The sequence below is a fragment of the Carya illinoinensis genome, chromosome 5 (genome assembly GCF_018687715.1).
Source record: "Carya illinoinensis cultivar Pawnee chromosome 5, C.illinoinensisPawnee_v1, whole genome shotgun sequence".
In the NCBI taxonomy this organism is placed as follows: Eukaryota; Viridiplantae; Streptophyta; class Magnoliopsida; order Fagales; family Juglandaceae; genus Carya; species Carya illinoinensis.
In genome coordinates, this window is record NC_056756.1 from 6,363,336 (window position 1) to 6,382,916 (window position 19,581).

The following is a 19,581-nucleotide window of genomic DNA, read 5'->3' on the forward strand; positions in this document are numbered from 1 at the left end:
TTAGAGACCAAAGTCTTTGTTTCTGCTGACGTTGTCCGTCCGATAATTATCCAAAAATTAAGAGGTGGAGAAAGAAATTAGAATTAAGATGACATATGTTAGGTTGTGTTGTCGACCTTTTACCTGCTCGATCAGGGAAACTTCGACATTAATCTAGATCATCATAAACACATCTGTTGCATTAGAAAGCTAGCGGTACATTACATTATTACATTTGAGCCAGCTTTTTACATAAGCCCAATTTTGATCTATCTAAACATGATTAATTGAGTCTTTTAAAACATTTAATTGCAGGCTTGAAGTGTAACTATGTCATTCTAACGTTAATATCCTTTAAATTATTGTAAAATATAACTCGAACAACAATAAAAAAATAATAATTACAAACAATGAAAATGGTAAAACCATATACTGATTTCATTGTGCCATAATTACCTGGGAATATTTTCCAAATAAAAAGAATAAATATACAATACAAAATTAATCATCCAAAACAAAATTATACATGTCATCGGATCAATTAAAAAAATAGTTAGCAAAGAGCTAACCACAGATCCCTTAGGACGCACTAGTTGGCTTATCGATCTAGAGCAGAAAAAAATACAGCTTGGGATGCCCTTCCTGGAGTTCGACATTTCTCATCTGCTGAGTTTATTGGGGAAGATTGTGGCATGAGGGCCGTCGATCGGATTCATTCATTGGTAGTTCTGCTCTGCAGAAAGAAATTCAGATATAATGATCAGATGCTTTCACTGCAAGGTTTCCTGCTCATACCACTGTGCTAATAATGATGAGATATATATGTAAACGGAATGTTTGTATTCTGCTTACCTTATACTTCAAATCTTGCATTTCTCTTTCGAGTGCCGTAAATCTAATCTTGAGCTGCTCCAGGGCCTCTTCAGCACCGGAGGGACTTACATTGGATACTGGTTTTGTTATAATTCCAACTGCCTGAAAAGTTTAGTCCAATTAGAAAAGAATTTCCAGTAAAGCATGTTGGCAAGTATTGGCAAATCACTTTACACATACCTTTAGAACATTTGTACGTAAACCCAATAACCTCTGTGCTAACTGAACCTGTTAAGAACTTGACAAACAGAAGATTAAATTCTAGATAACTAGAAAAACAGAGAGAAAGAAAAGAAGGCTATCGTATATTGCATTAAGGCTACTGAATTGAATGAATTGATACAAACGTTTTACATGTATTTATACATATATGAGAAGAGAATAACAGATGGCTTATTAACAGAAATAACTGTCAATGTACATTCTCTAATCTGCCCTTCTCATATTTAGCTTTTAATTCCATATCTTCTATCTTTGATGCTATACTCCAACACCCCCCCTCAAGATGAACATGAATATTGAGGATGTTCATCTTGCGGAGAGTATGGTGAAAAGGTAAAGAACCAAGTGGTTTTGTAAGGATGTCTGCCAACTGTAGTCGAGATGGAATGTAGAATAGCTTGATAAGGTTTTGCTGTAGTTTTTCACGAACTAAATGACAGTCAATTTGGATGTGTTTGGTTCTTTCATGCTGAACTGGATTGGAGGCTATGGACATGGCAGATTTGCTATCAGTATACATCAATGTTGGCTGAGAATGATGAATCTGTAAATCCTGCAGTGCATAATTCAACCATTGGACTTCACATGTTGTGGCTGCAAGTGCTCGATATTCTGCTTCAGCAGATGATCAACTGATAGTTAGTTGCTTTTTGGACTTCCATGAGATCAATGAGTTACCCAAAAACATTGCAAACCCTATGACACTTCTCCTTGTATCAATGCACCCTGCCCAATCACTGTCTGAAAATGCCTTGAGTTGCATTTCTGAGGATGCCGAGAAGAACAATCCCTGGCCTGGAGTTGCTTTCAAGTACCTTAACACTCTAACTGCTGCTTGGTAATGACTTACAGCAGGCTTAGCTAGGAATTGGCTTAGGACTTGTACTGAATATGCAAGGTCTGGTCTTGTAAGTGTTAAGTATAGTAGTCTCCCAATGAGTTTTCTATAGGCTGAAGGATCTTCATACAAATCAGAATCATTGGCTATCAACTTTAAGTTGGTCTCCATTGGAAAGGCTGCAGGCTTTGCACCAATGATTCCTGTGTCTTGAAGAATATCCAATGCATATTTCCTTTGGCAGATGGAAATACCTGCTTTGGATCTTGTTCTTTCCAATCCAAGGAAATATTTGAGGGGCCCCAGATCTTTTATAGTAAATTGATCATGCAGAAATTCTTTTAAGAGTTGAATTTCTTGTAAGCTATCACTGGCCAGCAACACATCATCAACATATACCAGCAATGCCATAAAAGATGTTGTGGATTTCTTTATAAAAAGAGAGCAATCAGAATTCCCTTGAGTAAAACCATAACTAATGAGGGTAGTAGACAGTTTTTCAAACCATTTTCGAGATGCCTGTTTGAGACCATAAAGGCTTTTTAAAAGTTTGCAAACCTTGTTTTCTGCATTAGGCATTCCAGGGGGCAGCTCCATGTAAACTTCTTGTAAATCACCATGCAAAAATGCATTGTTTACATCCAATTGGTGGAAATGTCAGTTCTTAATTGCAACCACAGCAAGTAATAGTCTAATAGAAGTCACTTTTGCCACAGGAGAAAAATTATCAAAGAAATCCAAACCCTCTTGTTGATTATAGCCCTTTGCCACTAATCTGGCCTTGTGCCTCTCTATACTTCCATCAGCTTTATATTTGACTCTAAAAACCCATTTACAACCAATAGTCTGTTTATTTTTAGGTAGAGTAACAAGGTTCCAAGTTTTATTTAACTCCAAAGCCTCAAGTTCATTTTTCATAGCTTTTTGCCATTCAGGAAATTGTACAACTTGTTTATAAGATTTAGGTTCTGGACAGTTTGAAATTGAAGCAAGAAAAGCTTTAGGGAATTAGATATTCTACTAGAAGATAAGAAGGATGAGATAGGATATGGATTACCTTTAGAAGCATCATTAGAAGAAGTGAGAGGGGTTGCATTTGAAGAAACATTGCTGCAATAGTAGTCCTGCAAGAAAGTAGGTTTGTGTCTAACTCGAGAGGATTTTCTTCTGTCTGGGCTATTATTGGATTGATCAAGAATTATGGACAGATTTGGATCAATGTTTGGATTGGGGATATTTGGATCAATGTCTGGGATATTTGGATCAATGTTTTGCATAGACTCATTAATGGACAGATTTGATGATTCACTCTGGTTAGGATTAACAACTGGGATTTTAGAAGAATAATCTGCACTGTATAAATCCTCTGAGGCAGGAAACAAAAAAGAATGAGCATGAGGATTTGTAGGAACAACTTTGAATGGGAAAACATTTTCATGGAATGTGACATTCCTTGAAATGAAAATTTTATTGCTATTGAGGTCCATGACTTTGTAACCTTTGATATCAGATGGATATCCAAGGAAAACACATTTTGTAGCTCTTAGATCGAATTTGTGTCTATGATGCTGCAATGTAGATGCAAAACAAAGGCAACCAAAAACCTTTAAATGAGAAAGTTTTGGTATTTTGTTAAACAACATTTCATAAGGTGTTTTATTATTGAGAAGTGGGGTGGGAATTCTATTTATTATATGGGCAGCAACTAACACACAGTCAGTCCAAAAAGACAAAGGGATATTAGCTTGAAACATTAAAGCTCTAGCTGTGCTAATTAAGTGTTGATGTTTTCTTTCAACTACTCCATTTTGCTGTGGAGTTTCTACACAACTTCTTTGGTGTAAAATGCCATTTTCATGATAAAAATCATTAATGAGAAATTCTGGTCCATTATCAGACCTTACTGTTTTAACAGTTGTGTTGAACTGAGTTTTTATCATGTTGCAAAAGTTCTTGAGTAAAAAAGAGACTTCAGACTTGGTTTTAAGCATATAAACCCAAGTACATCTTGTAAAATCATCTACAATTGTTAAAAAATATTTATAACCTGAATAGGAAATTGTTGCAAATGGACCCCATATGTCAAAATGTATCAAATCAAAAATTTTATTAGAACTAGTTTCAGATACAGCAAAGGGTTGCTTTCTTTGTTTTGCTAATGGACATACATCACAAACACTTTGACAATTGATAGAAATTGAGGGATCTAACTTTTTGAGAAGAAGCAGTCTAGAATGGGATGCATGACCTAATCTGTAATGCCAGACATCTGAAGAATTGTTTGAAACAATTGAAGCAAAGGAGGCTGAATTAGACTTAGATGTGTTGCAAGAAGAAGCCTTAGAATCAGCTTGTTGTAAAATGTAGAGCCCTTGTTTCTCAAATGCAATCCCAATCATCTTCTTTAGGTATTGGTCCTGTATAATGCAGTGAGAATGAGAAAAGGATAAGTAAAGATTAGAATATTTGGTGAGCTTTGAAACAGATAAGAGATTAACAGAAAATGAAGGTACACATAGTACATTTGATAAGAAAATTTGATTGGAAAGGCAAATTGTGCCAATATGAGTGTCTGGAACTGTTTGGCCATTTGGCAGGTTTATTGATGTGTTAATATCTTTGGGAGGAAAGCAGTATAAAAGTGGTGAACAGATCATATGATCTGTTGCACCAGTGTCGAGAATCCAATGATGATTGGATTTTTGAGTAAATGAAGTAGGATATTTAGAGACATTACCAGAGAAGTTTGAAGATGTAATAAGATTGCAAGTTGAAGGCTGAACAGTTGTGGAAGGCTGAGAATTGTTGGCAAGAGATATGAGTTTATTGATTTCTTCAGCAATTAAAGAAAACCTCGGTTCCTCATTGTTGGTTTGATTGCAGACTTCAGCTGAAATGGCATTATGAGTAGAGTAATTTCGTTTCCCTTTTGGTCCAGTCCACCCAGGGGGATAACCATGAAGCTGAAAACATTTTTCAATGGTATGACCATTGTATCCACAATGTGTGCAGTGAAGTGAAGCTTTCTTGGATTTTTCTTTTGAGAATCGATATGAAGAAGCTGCTGGGTTCAACTGCTTTACCATCAGTGCATGAGTTTCACTAGAAACTGAATTGCTAAGCTGTCTTTGAGACTCTTCTTGAATCAATAGAGAGAATACTTTGGCCATAGTTGGTAATGGGACAGCAAGAAGTAATTGGCTTCTAACAGAAGCATAGGAATCATTCAATCCAACAAGAAACTTTAAAACATAGTCAGATTGCTGTCTTTGTAGCAAGAAAGTAAAAAGATCACATGTACAAGATGACATTTTTCCACATGTGCAAGTAGGAGATGGACGATAACTCACATACTCATCCCAAAGTGTTTTGAAGGCACTAAAATATTCTGTGATTGATAAAGAACCTTGATTAATGCAACTTAATGACTTCTCAAGATGAAATACTCTCGGTCCATCACTTCTCAAATACCGAGTCTTCAATTCATTCCATAGATCCAAGGCTGAGGCAACATACAATATACTATTTCTGATCTCCTTGGAGATAGAATTGATCAACCAAGAAAGCACTAAGTTGTTTGCACGCAACCAAGCTGTGTATGCAATGGTTTGAGTGGTGGAAGGTGGGTGGACAGAACCATCAACAAATGCAACTTTATTCTTGACTGTCAAGGCTATAACAATCGATCTACTCCAAGCAACATAATTGTCTCCATTGAAGATATCTGAGACTAGAAGAATACCTGGATTATCACTGGGATGAATGTAGTAAGGACTGGAAGAGTCATCTGATGGATTAATGTTCACAGAATTTGCAGAACCTTCAGAGGCCATTTCAAGAATGATAAAGATTTGCAATTCTTGAAAGAAAACACTGGGCAAGAATCACTACAAGATCTTGAGAAAAGATATTGTAATGCAGAAAATAGAAAGATCAAGTTCTGATGTGCGGAATGTTTAATTTGATACCATGTTAAGAACTTGACAAACAGAAAATTAAATTCTAGATAACTAGAAAAACAGAGAGAAAGAAAAGAAGGCTATCGTATATTGCATTAAGGCTACTGAATTGAATGAATTGATACAAACGTTTTACATGTATTTATACAGATATGAGAAGAGAATAACAGATGGCTTATTAACAGAAATAACTGTCAATGTACATTCTCTAATCTGCCCTTCTCATATTTAGCTTTTAATTCCATATCTTCTATCTTTGATGCTATACTCCAACAGAACCTTCTCTTTCTCGATTTCCTCTTGCAAATTCAGTTGTCTGTTTAGCCTTCAACTCTATTTACTGGTAAGCATATATACCCACATCTCTAGCTACTGGTGCACGTGTTTGTGTTGGTCGCTGTGTTATGTTTACAAACCTTCAGCTTGATATTCAACCGATGTTCCTCATCAAAAACAACATAGGGATTTTTCCCAATGGAAGCACGGAAGCGAGCAAGCTCTTCCTTGACACGTGAGAGAGTAACCTCGGTTCGCCGCAGTTTACTGCTGAGTTCTTCATTCTGAGTTTTGAGCATGTCGTTTTCATCCTGTAACATTATTGGACTCCGATGACAAAACTGATTTGGAGATAGAGAGGGATGTCCAAAACCATGTGGTTCCAAAATGGTCAATAAAACTGAAATCAAAGTAATTGACTGGGATTACATGATGATGAATGCGCTGCTAAATTGACTGGGATTACAAAATTGGAAGGATGAGATTAGCATATTTTGAAACTCGATAAAAAGAATTTATCCAGAAGTGATCTTATGATTGCTCTCTTTATTTCCCTGTTTTTTAACTGATACTATTGCAACATCACGGACTTAGTAACATCAAATCTACGATTGGGATTGTATAAAGAAGGCGGTGATATGATATATAATATTTGATGTGATATATTTTCTGGGATATATGCAGAATATAATGAAAGACAAAACTGATGAGAGATGATTCACAAATTTACCCCATAATTGGTCATATCCAATTTAACTCCCAGTAGGACTCTAATTACATCACGAGTCATGCTCTTATCAGCAACAGCTAATCTAGCAATCAATGTGAATATCTGCATTGTCCAGCACAGAAAGTGACTATCCTGGGGACAATAATGGTTACAAAAGAATTGGCCGCAAAAAATTATTTTCTTGTGATGAATCACTGAATTACTTAAAATGATACCACAATCGAAATGTATGGTATCGGAATCGCCTTATGGCACTATTTGCGACAAAATTTAGCAGCGACCGAATTTCGCGAGAAATTATATTTTTTAGCATCAATTTGAGCGTTGATAGAAATATTTTAGACGCAAAAAACCATTTTTCGGTGCAAATAGCTTTTTACTTCCCTCAAGCTCCATCACCTTTTACTTACGATTTAGGTTCTCTATCTACAAATATTAAATAATGATGGAAGAATGGGCTAGGTGAGAAAAGGCTCGTTCTTACTTATCATAAAATATTTATATATATATATATATATAAATTATATTGAGGTGAGAAGGCAGAATATTTTAAACGCGTATGTGGAAGCATACACATGATTTAGACCAAGAAACTCACATTCTTATCGTATTCACTTGTTAATTAATTTTATATCACAAAAAGCAGGGTTATATTTATATGTGTGCTGTGTGGAGTATTAATATATATATATATATATATATATACAAGCTGACAAATGGGACAACATACAAAACGACGGTACCGGCTTAATTATAAAAGTATTATTCAAAACCACTTACGTACGTACGTGGTTGACGATTTTAATTACACAAAACCCTGATCCTTGTATATATATATATATATGCTCAAAATCATCAGACAGCACAAGATAATACATTTGATTTTGAATTGGCCAAAACAACACATTAGAACTGCATGCAGAAGTGGTCCATGATCAATTTGGAAGTGGTCGAATTTTGGTTGCGCTTTTCAACATCGTGTGTGTACGTAGTGGTTAGAGAAAAGATCAACATCATGAATTCGCCCCTCAAATAAAAGCCTTATTAATTATAACTACTCAAGACTTTCCAAGGCTAATCTTACCGTGCAAGCAAAAACATAGACGGGTTCAGCGGCTTTTCCCTCTATAAATAGATCACATGTTTCCATATTGCAACTTATCTCTCAACCGACCAATACTACAACACAAATTTTTTTACTAAAGGTTAGAGAGCCTCCAACATGATGAAAGGTAGTGTTCTCATGTTCCAGGTTGCAACTGTTGCCCTTTTGGCCTTGGCTTGCTCTCTTGCCTTTGCCTCTGACCCTAGTCCTCTTCAAGACTTCTGTGTTGCAGTCGACAAGTACGATTCTGCGGGTACGAACACATTCTTATTTCTATGTAGCTTCTTTTGGGAATATTCATTTAATTTAAACCATCTTTACTAATTTCTTCATCAGCTGTAATTATGCTCGGAGGTCATGATATTAACTGCACAACATATTAACAATTATAATGGACATTCTATAGTTCCTTTTTATAGTAACAAACTTTTCTTTTCTCCATACAGTATTTGTGAATGGAAAGTTCTGCAAGGATCCAAAGGATGTCAAAGCCGAAGACTTCTTCTTCCAGGGGCGCCTAAATGTTGCTAGAGACACCTCAGGTAAACAGGGGTCGAATGTCACTGCCGTTACAGTGGAACAATTTCCAGGCCTTAACACTCTAGGTATATCCTTGGCTCGCATTGACTTTGCTCCATACGGCCAGAATCCTCCACACACACATCCTCGTGCCACTGAGGTTCTATTTGTCTTGGAGGGTACTCTTTACGTTGGCTTCGTCACCTCTAACCAAGCTGATGGAAAAAACCTCCTCTTCACCAAAGTTCTAAATGCCGGGGATGTCTTTGTATTCCCAGTTGGTCTCGTTCATTTCCAGTTAAATATTGGAAAGTCCAATGCCATTGCCTTTGCCGGTCTCAGCAGCCAGAATCCAGGAGTTATCACCATAGCTAATGCAGTGTTCGGATCTGAGCCTCCCATCAATCCTGATGTTCTCGCCAAGGCCTTCCAAGTAGACAAGAATCTGGTTGAATATCTTCAGAAACTGTTCTGAAAATAGAAAAATATAAAATAATAAACACATTTATGAACCATTAAACAATTCGAATAAACTGAAATTTTTCATATATATTTCCTTTGTTGTAATGTCATTTGAATAATTATAATGAAATAAGACAGTTCTTTATGTACTCTTCCATTTCTTTAATTATTTACTCTACTTGAGTTGTGGCATCGTACGTGCGCTTGATGTAAAAGGAACGAGTGTTGTAGTAATTTTGATCAAGTAATAAATTTACCCGTTATAGTGCATAGATCTGTTACGTTTTTATTTGTTTTAGTGAAAAAAATGATAGAGGATATTACTAATTATTTGTTAATCATATTTGCTATCCGCCCAGGTCTGATCCGATATTTGCCCTCTAATAATCAATCTCTTCAAATATATACTATATATATAGATCATTTACATATGAGAAATAATAGTTACAATCGTAAGTATATAAATGTCGTGCAATCACTTGAAAAAAAGTAATTAAATACGGAGACCCACGTCAAAATACATTAATTTTTTAAAAGTGAATCACACTCTTTTTCATAACAACTACATGACACTTACATACTTTACAACTGTACGTAGTATTATTCATTAATACTTTACGTGCACATATAAATATACCCCTTTTTCTGATATAAAATTAATTAACAAGTGATCAATACGATAACAATGTGAGTTTCTTGGTCTAAATCTTGTGCATGCGTCCACATACGCGTTTAAAATATTCTGCCTTTCTCACCTCATCATAAATATATATATATATATATATATATATATATATATTATGATAAGTAAGAATGAGCCTAGCTTTACTCACCTAGCCCAATATTCTTCCATATTATTTAATATATGTAGATAGAGAACCTAAATCTTAAGCAAAAGTTGATGGAGCTTGAGGGAAGTAAAGGAGCTATATGCAGTACTATAAGAAAAAAGGCTTTTTGCGTATAAAATATGTCTATCAATGCTCAAATTGATGCTAAAAATATCATTTACTGCAAAATTCAGGTCACTGCTAAATTTTGTTACAAATGGTGCCATGCGGCGATTCCAAAGCTATACATTTCTATTGCGGCATCATTTTAAGTAACGACAATATCAAAAGAAAAATAGTTTTTTGTGATGAAGGTACAACATATTTATAGAAAAGGCAATGCAAGAGTAGATTTCTTGGTCTATTTGGCTTCAGATCAGAAGAATGGTACATGGAATTCATACAACGATGTGCTGCATTTGCTAAAAGGGATTTTGAAAGTTGATAAAATTGGTCTTCAGGCTATTCGTTTATAGGCATTAATAAGGTGTTTTTTTGGACAGAATAAGTGCATCAGTTTGGCTTTGTTTAGTTTTCTTGGTTTTATGCAGGTTGGCTTTAGTTTGGATGTCTTGTGTTATGTTTTATTTTTTGTTTTTGTTCGGCCTGGTTTTTAACACTTGGTTTTGGGCTAATTTATAGCAGTATATTCTGTATGCTCCCAAGTGTCATATTGTTACCACGATATTCCTCTATCAAAAGTGAGAGTTTTTTTGTAATGAACTTGGGACGGGGCTGCTATTTGAGTGGCTACTAGCTCTTATTAAAAAAAAAAAAAAAAAAAACCATAATGTCCCCAAGGTAGTCACTTTCTGTACTGGACAATGCAGACATTCGCATTCAATGCTAGATTAGCTGCTGCTAAGAGCATGACCCATGATGTAATTAGAGACCTATGAGAGTTAAATTGGATATGGCCAATTATGCTGTAAATTTGTGAATCATTTGTCATCAGTTTTGTCTTTCATATCCCAGAATATGTACATAACATCAAATGTTATCATATCACCATCCCATTTATGCAATCCCAATCGTGGATTTGATGCTACTAAGTTCGTGATGTTGCAATAGTATCAGTTCAAAAACAGGGAAATAAAGAGAGCAATCAAAGATCACTTCTGGATAAAAAAAATTTTGAAGTTCCAAAATATGCTAAACAAACTCCAAAATTTCTCTCAGCCTGAGAGAGAAATTTGTTTATATTGTAAGCTTGTTTGCAATACGACTTAAGCGGGGAAAAAAAAATAGAGAGAGAAAATGAGAGGTAGAAAGTGAGGCTAGCTAGATGCTTCTGATCCTTTTCTTTTTGTTTTTACTTTTCAACGTGCAAATTAATGTGTGTGTATATATATATATATATCATGAACCTAGCTAGCTCGGTTTATTATTATTTTTTTCATTTAGAGACCAAAGTCTTTGTTTCTGCTAATGTTGTCCGTCCGATAATTATCGAAAAAATAAGAGGTGGACAATTAATATGATATATGTTAGGTTGTGTTGTCGACCTTTACCTCCTCGGGAAACTTCAACATTAATTTAGATCATCATAAACACATGACCTGTTGCATTAGAAAGCTAGCGGTACATTACATTATTACATTTGAGCCAACATAAGCTCAATTTTGATCTATCTAAACACGATTTGAGTCTTTTAAAACATTTGATTGCAGGCTTGAAGTGTAACTATGTCATTCTAAAGTTGATATCCTTTAAATTTTATTGTAAAATATAACTCGAACAACAATAAAAATTAATTGAGATTTGACTAAACAAACAAATAATGGATTCAACGTAACTGATCAAAGAATGAATCACCACTCCTAAATACTCTATCCTTCTCAATGGCTCTCGGCCTTATGGTTCTTTCTCTCCCACTTGTGGGCTCAAGCAAGAAAATCCACTATATATCCCCTTTTATTTTCTTCATGGGGGAAGTTTTATCCAGTTTACTCAACAAAGCTGAAGCAACAAATCACCTTCACGACATTAAAAAAGCTCACGGCATCAAAATTTCCCCATCTGGAAGACGAGATCAACAAAAATAGGCTTGGTAAAGACAACAAAATAACAAAAAACATAATTAAGTAGTTGTGAAGTGATAGTTGCCCACTCACGCCTCTCCTCGACAAACTCATTAAGCTGCTTCTTTAGCTTAACGACCTCCTGTGCCTGATTGAATGAAGGATTCAATTTGGAATAACAAAAATTGAAATTCAATCGACTTTTAGAAATTTCAAAGTTGAGAGTACCTTCTCTTGAGATTCCAAACTATGAAGTCGAGCCTTCTCAGTTATCTTCTGCACTTGCTCATTATCCAACATTAATTGGGATTACAAAATTGGAAGGGTGAGATTAACATTTTTTAGCATATTTTGAAACTTAAGAAATTTTTTTAACCAGAAGTACTGATCTTCTGATTGCTCTCTTTATTTCCCTGTTTTTGAACTGATACTATTGCAAACATCACAGACTTAGTAGTATCAAATCTACGATTGGGATTGCATAAATGGGACGGTGATATGTTAATATTTGATGTTATATATATATATATATATATATATATATATATATATACTGGGATATGAAAGACAAAACTGATGAGAAATGATTCACAAATTTACCGCATAATTGGTCATATCCAATTTAACTCCCAGTAGGTCTCTACTTACATCATGGGTCATGCTTTCAGCCGCAGCTAATCTAGCTTTCAATGAGAATATCTGCATTCAATGCGAATATTTGCATTGTCCAGTAGAAAAAGTGACTACCCTGGGGACAATAATGGTTAGAAAAGAATTGGCCACAAAAAACTATTTTTCTTCTGGTATTGGAGCATAATACATCAAATTTGAATAAAGGGAAAGTGTCCATTATTGAAGAAAGATGATTTCCATTCTTCTGTTATTCTGTTATTTACTTTTCTGTTTGCTGAGCTGTACATAGGGACAATAATGTATTTTTCCTTTTATAGGTTGTTAGAATATTCCTTTTGTAATTGTATATAGACGACCGAGTGTACAGTTTTAATTCAATTGAATCAGAGAATATTTTCTCTCCATTTTCTAGGCGTTTCCTTTTCGGCACTCCTCCGTTCTTCATTTTGTTACATGGTACAAGAGCTCCCCTCGATCCAACCTTCTCACCATGGCTAGCTCTGAAAACATCGATCCTAAAACACATCCTCCCCCAAAAAGCCCCAACGAAATGTTTCTCAAATTTTCAGATCCTTTCAACCCATTTCGCATCGACAATGGTGACAATCCCGCTACTACCTTGGTTTCAAATCTCTTGACTGCTGACAATTATGTCAGTTGGTCTTGAGCTATAAGCTGTGCCCTTCGAGCCAAGAACAAGCTTGGTTTCATCAATGGGACCATTTTCAAACCTCATGATGCCATTGATCCAATTTTTGAACCATGGGAACGTTGCAATGATTTAACCGTCTCCTGGCTTCAAAATTCTGCAAGTTCTTCTGTTAAATCCAATCTTGCCTTAGTTGATGATTCTCGCACTCTATGGATTGAACTTTAGGACCGTTTTACTCAACCAAATGGATCTCACATATTTCAACTCAAACGGGATCTTGCTAGCCTCTCTCAAGGTCAGGATTCCATTAGCACTTATTTTGGCCACTTAAAAATTTTATGGGATGAATTGGCTATCTATGACCCTATACCTGTTTGTAATTGTGGCAAGCCGAAGGCCTTAAATGATCAATATGATCGTGATTGTGTCATACAGCTTTTAATGGGTTTATATGATTCTTATTCCCATTCCAGAGATCAGATTATGCTTCTTGAACCCCTACCCCCTTTTAATCGAGTTTTCTCCATGATTCAACAACAAGAACGACAACATCTCATGCTTACCCAACCCTCCAATCCTGACCTCATGGCCATGATGGCTAAAGCCAACCCCTCTTCTTCCAAACCTGCCCAGAAGTTTCATAACTTTGTAGCTCAGAAACCAACTCGTCCTTATTGCACTCATTGCAAAATCCAGGGTCACACTCTTGAGAATTGCTTCAAAGTAGGAAATGTAACCCCACCTTTGTGTACTCACTGCAATATGTCTCGCCATTCTGTTGAGAAATGTTACAAATTAAACGGGTACCCCCCTGGCCATAAGCTTCATGGCAAGACCAAAAACTTTGCTGCTATTGTTGTTGCTCCTTCTCAAGCATGTTTTGCTGATGATCATGATGAAGAGTCCTCTGAGACTATGGCTCTTACCAAGGGTCAATATAATCAACTACTGGCTTTGTTGCACTCTAAGGACACCAGTTTAGCCATGGCCACCATGTCTGTTACTCAACCTTCCCCATCTTATCAGCATGTCACTAACTCTAAAGTCTCTAGTATGGTTTCTTGTTTATCAACCCAAACACACACCACTCCTTGGATAATAGACACCGGAGTAACAGATCACATGATCTGTTTCCCCTCTCTCTATTCATCCATCATGGCCACTGTATCTTCTTTAGTCAAATTACCTAATGGTGCAGCTGCCCCTCTTACTCACATTGGTGTTGTTCACTTATCTGAGAATTTAGTCCTTAAAAATGTGCTTTGTATCCCCGTTTTCAATTTCAATTTAATTTCTGCTAAAGATCTTGCTCTTCATTCTTCTTGCTGCCTTATTTTCTCTTCTCATTCTTGCTATGTACAGGACATAGTATCTTGGACAACGATTGGGATGTGTGAAGTGAGGGATGGTCTGTATCACTTGCTGTGATTTGGTGTGTCATCCTCAGCTTTGATTGATGTTTTACCAGCTTTCCTTCATAAAGACCAGCTTCTTAGCGCTTTTGTTACACACAAGGATTCCACTTCTGATTTGTGGCATTGTAGACTTGGGCACATTTTATTTTCTTGGCTTCTTTTAATTAATGATCCTCTTGTAAAATAGAACCCAAGTTCTTCCAATACATCTCCCTGTTGTGTTTGCCCTTTGGCCAAGCAACATCGACTTTCTTTTCCAATTTTCACCAATAAATCTCTTAATGCTTTTGATATTGTTCACTGTGCCAACTGGGGTCCAAACCTCACAATTGCCATTGATGGTTCTCGATTTTTTCTTACCTTTGTTGATGATTTCTCAAGGACCACATGGGTCTACTTGCTCAAACATAAATCTAATGTGAGGTCTTGTATTGAAAGTTTTTACTACTTAATTGACACTCAATTTCAAACGAGAATTAATTGTAGAAAAATGAATAAAGGGAGCATAATACATCAAATTTGAATAAAGTGAAAGTGTCCATTATTGAAGAAAGATTATTTCCATTCTTCTGTTATTCTATTATTTTTCTGTTATTTACTTTTCTGTTTATTGAGCTATACATAGGGACAATAATGTATTTTTCCTTTTATAGGTTGTTAGAATGTTTCTTTTGTAATTGTATATAGACGACTAAGTGTACAGTTTTAATTCAATTGAATTAGAGAATATTTTCTCTCCATTTTCTGGGCATTTCCTTCTTTGCATTCCTCTGTTCTTCATTTTGTTACATCTGGAGTAATAGTTACTTAGATTGATGCCGCAATAGAACTCTATAGTTTTGGAATCGCCGCATGTCACCATTTGTAACAAAATTTAGGGGTGACCCGAATTTTGCAGTAAATGATATTTTTAGCATCAATATGAGTGTCAAAGAAATATTTTATACGTAAAAAGTCATTTTTCTTATAGTATTGCATTTAGCTCCTTTACTTTCCTCAAGCTCCATCAGCTTTTGCTTTTTTTTTTTTTAGGTTCTCTATTTACATATATTAAATAATATGGAAGAATATTGGGCTAGGTGAGAAAAGGTTCATTCTTACTTATCATAATATATATATATATATATATTGAGGTGAGTAAGGCAGAATATTTTAAACGCGTATGTGGACGCACATGATTTTGACCAAGAAACTCACATTGTTATCGTATTCAATTGTTAATTAATTTTATATCACAAAAAGCAGGGTTATATTTATATGTGTGCTGTGTGGAGTATCATATATACAATCTGACAAATGGGACATCCCCTTACTTACGTAGTTGACGATTTTAATTAAGCTGAAAGGAAAAATAATTAAATAAAATTTTCTGAATATCTAAAAGGAATTAATGGGAAATGATTACTCGTCGGACCTAGTTGCGTACGTAAATGTACGTGGTGCTGGTCATCATGAGTACGTATATACTACGGGGTCAGTTTGAGACTTCGAGAGAGATCAGATGATCATCAGCTAGCTCAGCTGGGTCAATGTAAAGCTAATCATTCATTAATTTGTGGAATAATCAACAGCGCATGCACCGTTCATTCCATTATTTGAAGGGGTCGAATTTGGTTGCATTTAATTGATCAATGTATGTGTGCGGTAGTGGTTAAAGAATGTTTCTCTCATAATTAATTAAATAATAATAATAATAATCAATAACCTTAGATTAAAGATCAGTTGATTAGTCTTACACGTTTATGGAAAAAACATGGACCAGTTCAGTTAATTCCTCGCTATAAATAGGTACGTAACCATCCAACATTTCTCATTCTCTCCCAAGCAATATTAATTACACTGAAACGCAGATCGACATAAATCATAGCCTCCTTCAAAAATGATGAAGTACTCCAAGTTTGTTCCTAAGTATGCCCTTGTAACTGTGGCCCTATTGGCTTTCGCTTGTTCCCTCGCCTCTGCCTATGACCCCAGTCCCCTGCAGGACTTTTGTGTTGCTATCAACAATCCTGCTTCTGCTGGTATGTACGCATTATTATTGCTATATTCTGGACTACTGGTTTTCGCTAGCTCTTGTAATTTGGACTCTGAATACACACACACACACATCTACATATATATGTAATATGCTTGGATTCCATTTTAATTCTGTGTAACATGATGTGTTTAGCAATGATAACAAAATACCTTTTCTTTCTACAGTATTTGTGAATGGGAAGTTTTGCAAGGATCCAAAACTTGTTACCGCTAATGATTTCTTCCGCTCGGGTTTGAACATTCCTGGAAACACCTCAAATAAAGTAGGGTCGAATGTCACTGCTGTCACAGTGGAACAATTACCAGGCCTCAACACTCTTGGCATATCCTTGGCTCGCATCGACTTTGCACCATATGGCTTAAATCCTCCCCACACCCACCCTCGCAGCACTGAGTTTCTAGTAGTTATAGAGGGTACTCTGCATGTTGGCTTTGTCACATCCAATAGTGCAAACGGTAACCACCTCTTTACCAAAGTTCTAAACAAGGGAGATGTCTTTGTGTTCCCAATTGGTCTCGTCCACTTCCAATTGAATGTGGGAAATACCAAGGCTGTTGCCTTTGCTGGTCTCAGTAGCCAGAATCCTGGGGTCATCACCATAGCCAACGCAGTCTTTAAGTCCAATCCTCCGATCAATGCTGATGTTCTCACCAAGGCCTTCCAAGTAGACAAGAATGTGGTTAACTATATTCAGAAGCAATTATAATTGCCTAAACTAAAACACCATAGATTTCAAGATATAATATATACTTGTAATATTACCAGCAATAAACCATTAGATGGTGTACTGATTAATTATTTATTAAGTGATTTGTCATGTTTCCCTAGCTTGTAAGGTGATTGAAATTATTTTATTGAAATAAAATGGTTGTTTATTTATAACAGTACTCTCTTTGTTATAATGAACGAGCTGTGAGACATGATTGAACTTAATTGCATTTTGAATATGTACGTTGATGAGAAATATGATCACTTGTAAGTGCCACGTTGTATTGATTCATATATATATATATATATTCCATATTGGCTATCTTTCCCTAAGTCAAAATTAAAAATATGCAAAGATAAATGAATAATAAGAGGCGCTTTGCAACAGCCCCGTTGCTGTTGGGGGCAAAACAACCCACCAATAAGCTTGCAAGATAAAGAAGTCTAAATAAAGTAGCTAGAATGGAAAACGGGTAATTAAACCCTCTAATAGCAAAAGTACTCAGCAACTCACCACTACACCCTTCCTTCCCCTTTGAATCTGGCAAAAACCCACTGCACTGAAAAATCAATACTTGCCCTCTATTTCCTCCAAAATCTTGTGAAAATCCTGCTGTCGCCGCCACTAATGGTTTGGTGGGGTCTGTGAAAAAATGGGTCGCGCACGAACTGCCTAGAATGTCCTTCGTCACCGATCTGTGTTAGCTCCGTCGCAGTTGTGTTATATTGCCAATCTGTGCGAGCTCTGTTGCAATCGGGGAGAGAGGGGGGGGGGGAAGTTTGGGTAGCAAAGTGAAAACGTGATTTGGATAGTAGAGTGAAAATGTTGTTAAGATGAAACTATATAAAAGTGGTGCAAATCATGGACGTGATGTGATACTGCTAGGTGTAGTGTTTGCTTTTTCTTGTTCAGCGGCCAGCCTTCTCGGGAGGATGCTGGCATAGATATATATATGTTCTTTCGTCTTGTTTATAATTTCTTAGCTTTGACATATAGAAGATGAGGATTATTTCAGCAAAATATTGGCATTTGGATTGCAAAGAAAGATCAGATATTTTGAGAGAAAATCATGTCATGTTCATATAGAAGAGAATGAATTTTTTTTGCTGATCATCAGTTGAAGAGAATGAAGTTAATTAATTAACTATTATAGAAATTGAGTCCCTCTCTCTCTCTCTCTTGTCTGTGGAGTGCGAGTAGGGTTAGTGCCGTTGTTTTTCGACAATCGGCTTCGTCTCACTGGTTGAGAGTGTAGATCGGTTTCAGTGTAAGAGCGAGAATGGGTGAAGACGACCTAACTAAACAGTGGGAAAAATTTACCTTATCAACAGAAGAAACAAATGTCCTTCAAGTCAAGACTGAAGGGCTTCAGGATGCATCCATCTGAGGAAAACTCTGTATCATTGGCAAAGTACTGTCTGAAAGAGGAGTCAACAACGAGGCGTTTAGAACCACCATGTCGCAGATATGGAGACTTGAAGGCTGGGTCCGGTTCAAGGACCTGAATGAACAATGCTTCCTTATAGAGTTCCAGAGTAAAAAAGACAAAGAAAAGATACTTAGTGGTAGGCCATGGTGTTTTGACAGGAATTTATTAACTCTCCAAGAGGTGGATGAATCGATGTCCATTAACGCTGTTAACTTCCAGTATGAGCCATTCTGGGTTCAATGCTATAACGTTCCCTTGGCTGCTATGAATGAGAAGATAGGGGAGAAGATTGGGAAGTGTCTCGGACATGTTATCAGAGTAGATGTTGACTCTGATGGTTCTGCGTGGGGTCGTTGCCTTCGCATCAGGGTGGCTGTAGACCTCCATAAACCCCTCCTCCGAGGAAAATGGTTAGGTTTTGAAAATCAGAAACTCTGGATTTCATTTAAATATGAACGACTGTAGAATTTATGTTTTCATTGTGGAGTCCTGTTTCATAAAGGAAAAGAATGTGTAAGGCCATACTATGAAACTCAAAATGAAGAAAAAGCAAAAATGCAGTTTGGCCCGTGGCTAAGGGCACAACCCATGCATAACTCGATATTTGATATGCGTAAGTATGGGGGGAAAGGGGAGAATGGGGTACAAAACCATTGTACACCTGCAGGGAAAAAAGAGGATAGGGGTGGAAAACCTGCTGCAGGAGGACCTTAAGAAGGAAAACTCCATGGCGAGTGTAGGGGATGAAGTTTGGGAGGGGGAACAAGATGACCTCAAAAGGGGAGTAAGACGAGAAGACAGCATACAGGGGAAGATGACACAGAACCTTAATGCATGTGAACCCTTGATAAAAACCTTTGACCAACAAACCTTACAGAGGGAAACTGTGAA

At 36.3% G+C, this 19,581-nt stretch overlaps 4 protein-coding genes across 4 annotated transcripts; all 4 read left to right on the forward strand.

The window, feature by feature from the left end:
* The first annotated feature begins 8,047 nt into the window (after window positions 1–8,047).
* Window positions 8,048–9,233, forward strand: LOC122309500 (germin-like protein subfamily 1 member 13). Its single transcript, XM_043123009.1, has 2 exons — window positions 8,048–8,235; window positions 8,429–9,233. Exons 1-2 carry the CDS (start codon window positions 8,100–8,102, stop codon window positions 8,974–8,976), a joined length of 684 nt encoding a protein of 227 aa, XP_042978943.1. The 5' UTR covers window positions 8,048–8,099; the 3' UTR covers window positions 8,977–9,233.
* Window positions 9,234–12,937: 3,704 nt separating this feature from the next.
* On the forward strand, window positions 12,938–14,527 carry LOC122310018. Its single transcript, XM_043123908.1, has 2 exons — window positions 12,938–13,099; window positions 13,325–14,527. Exons 1-2 carry the CDS (start codon window positions 12,938–12,940, stop codon window positions 14,525–14,527), a joined length of 1,365 nt encoding a protein of 454 aa, XP_042979842.1.
* A 1,815-nt stretch (window positions 14,528–16,342) lies between these two features.
* Window positions 16,343–17,434, forward strand: LOC122311295 (germin-like protein subfamily 1 member 17). The gene is made up of 2 exons (XM_043125799.1): window positions 16,343–16,535; window positions 16,717–17,434. The coding sequence occupies exons 1-2, from the start codon at window positions 16,394–16,396 to the stop codon at window positions 17,256–17,258; spliced, it is 684 nt and encodes a 227-aa protein (XP_042981733.1). The 5' UTR covers window positions 16,343–16,393; the 3' UTR covers window positions 17,259–17,434.
* A 1,283-nt stretch (window positions 17,435–18,717) lies between these two features.
* On the forward strand, window positions 18,718–19,155 carry LOC122310019. Its single transcript, XM_043123909.1, has one exon. The coding sequence runs from the start codon at window positions 18,718–18,720 to the stop codon at window positions 19,153–19,155; it is 438 nt and encodes a 145-aa protein (XP_042979843.1).
* Window positions 19,156–19,581: the final 426 nt, after the last annotated feature.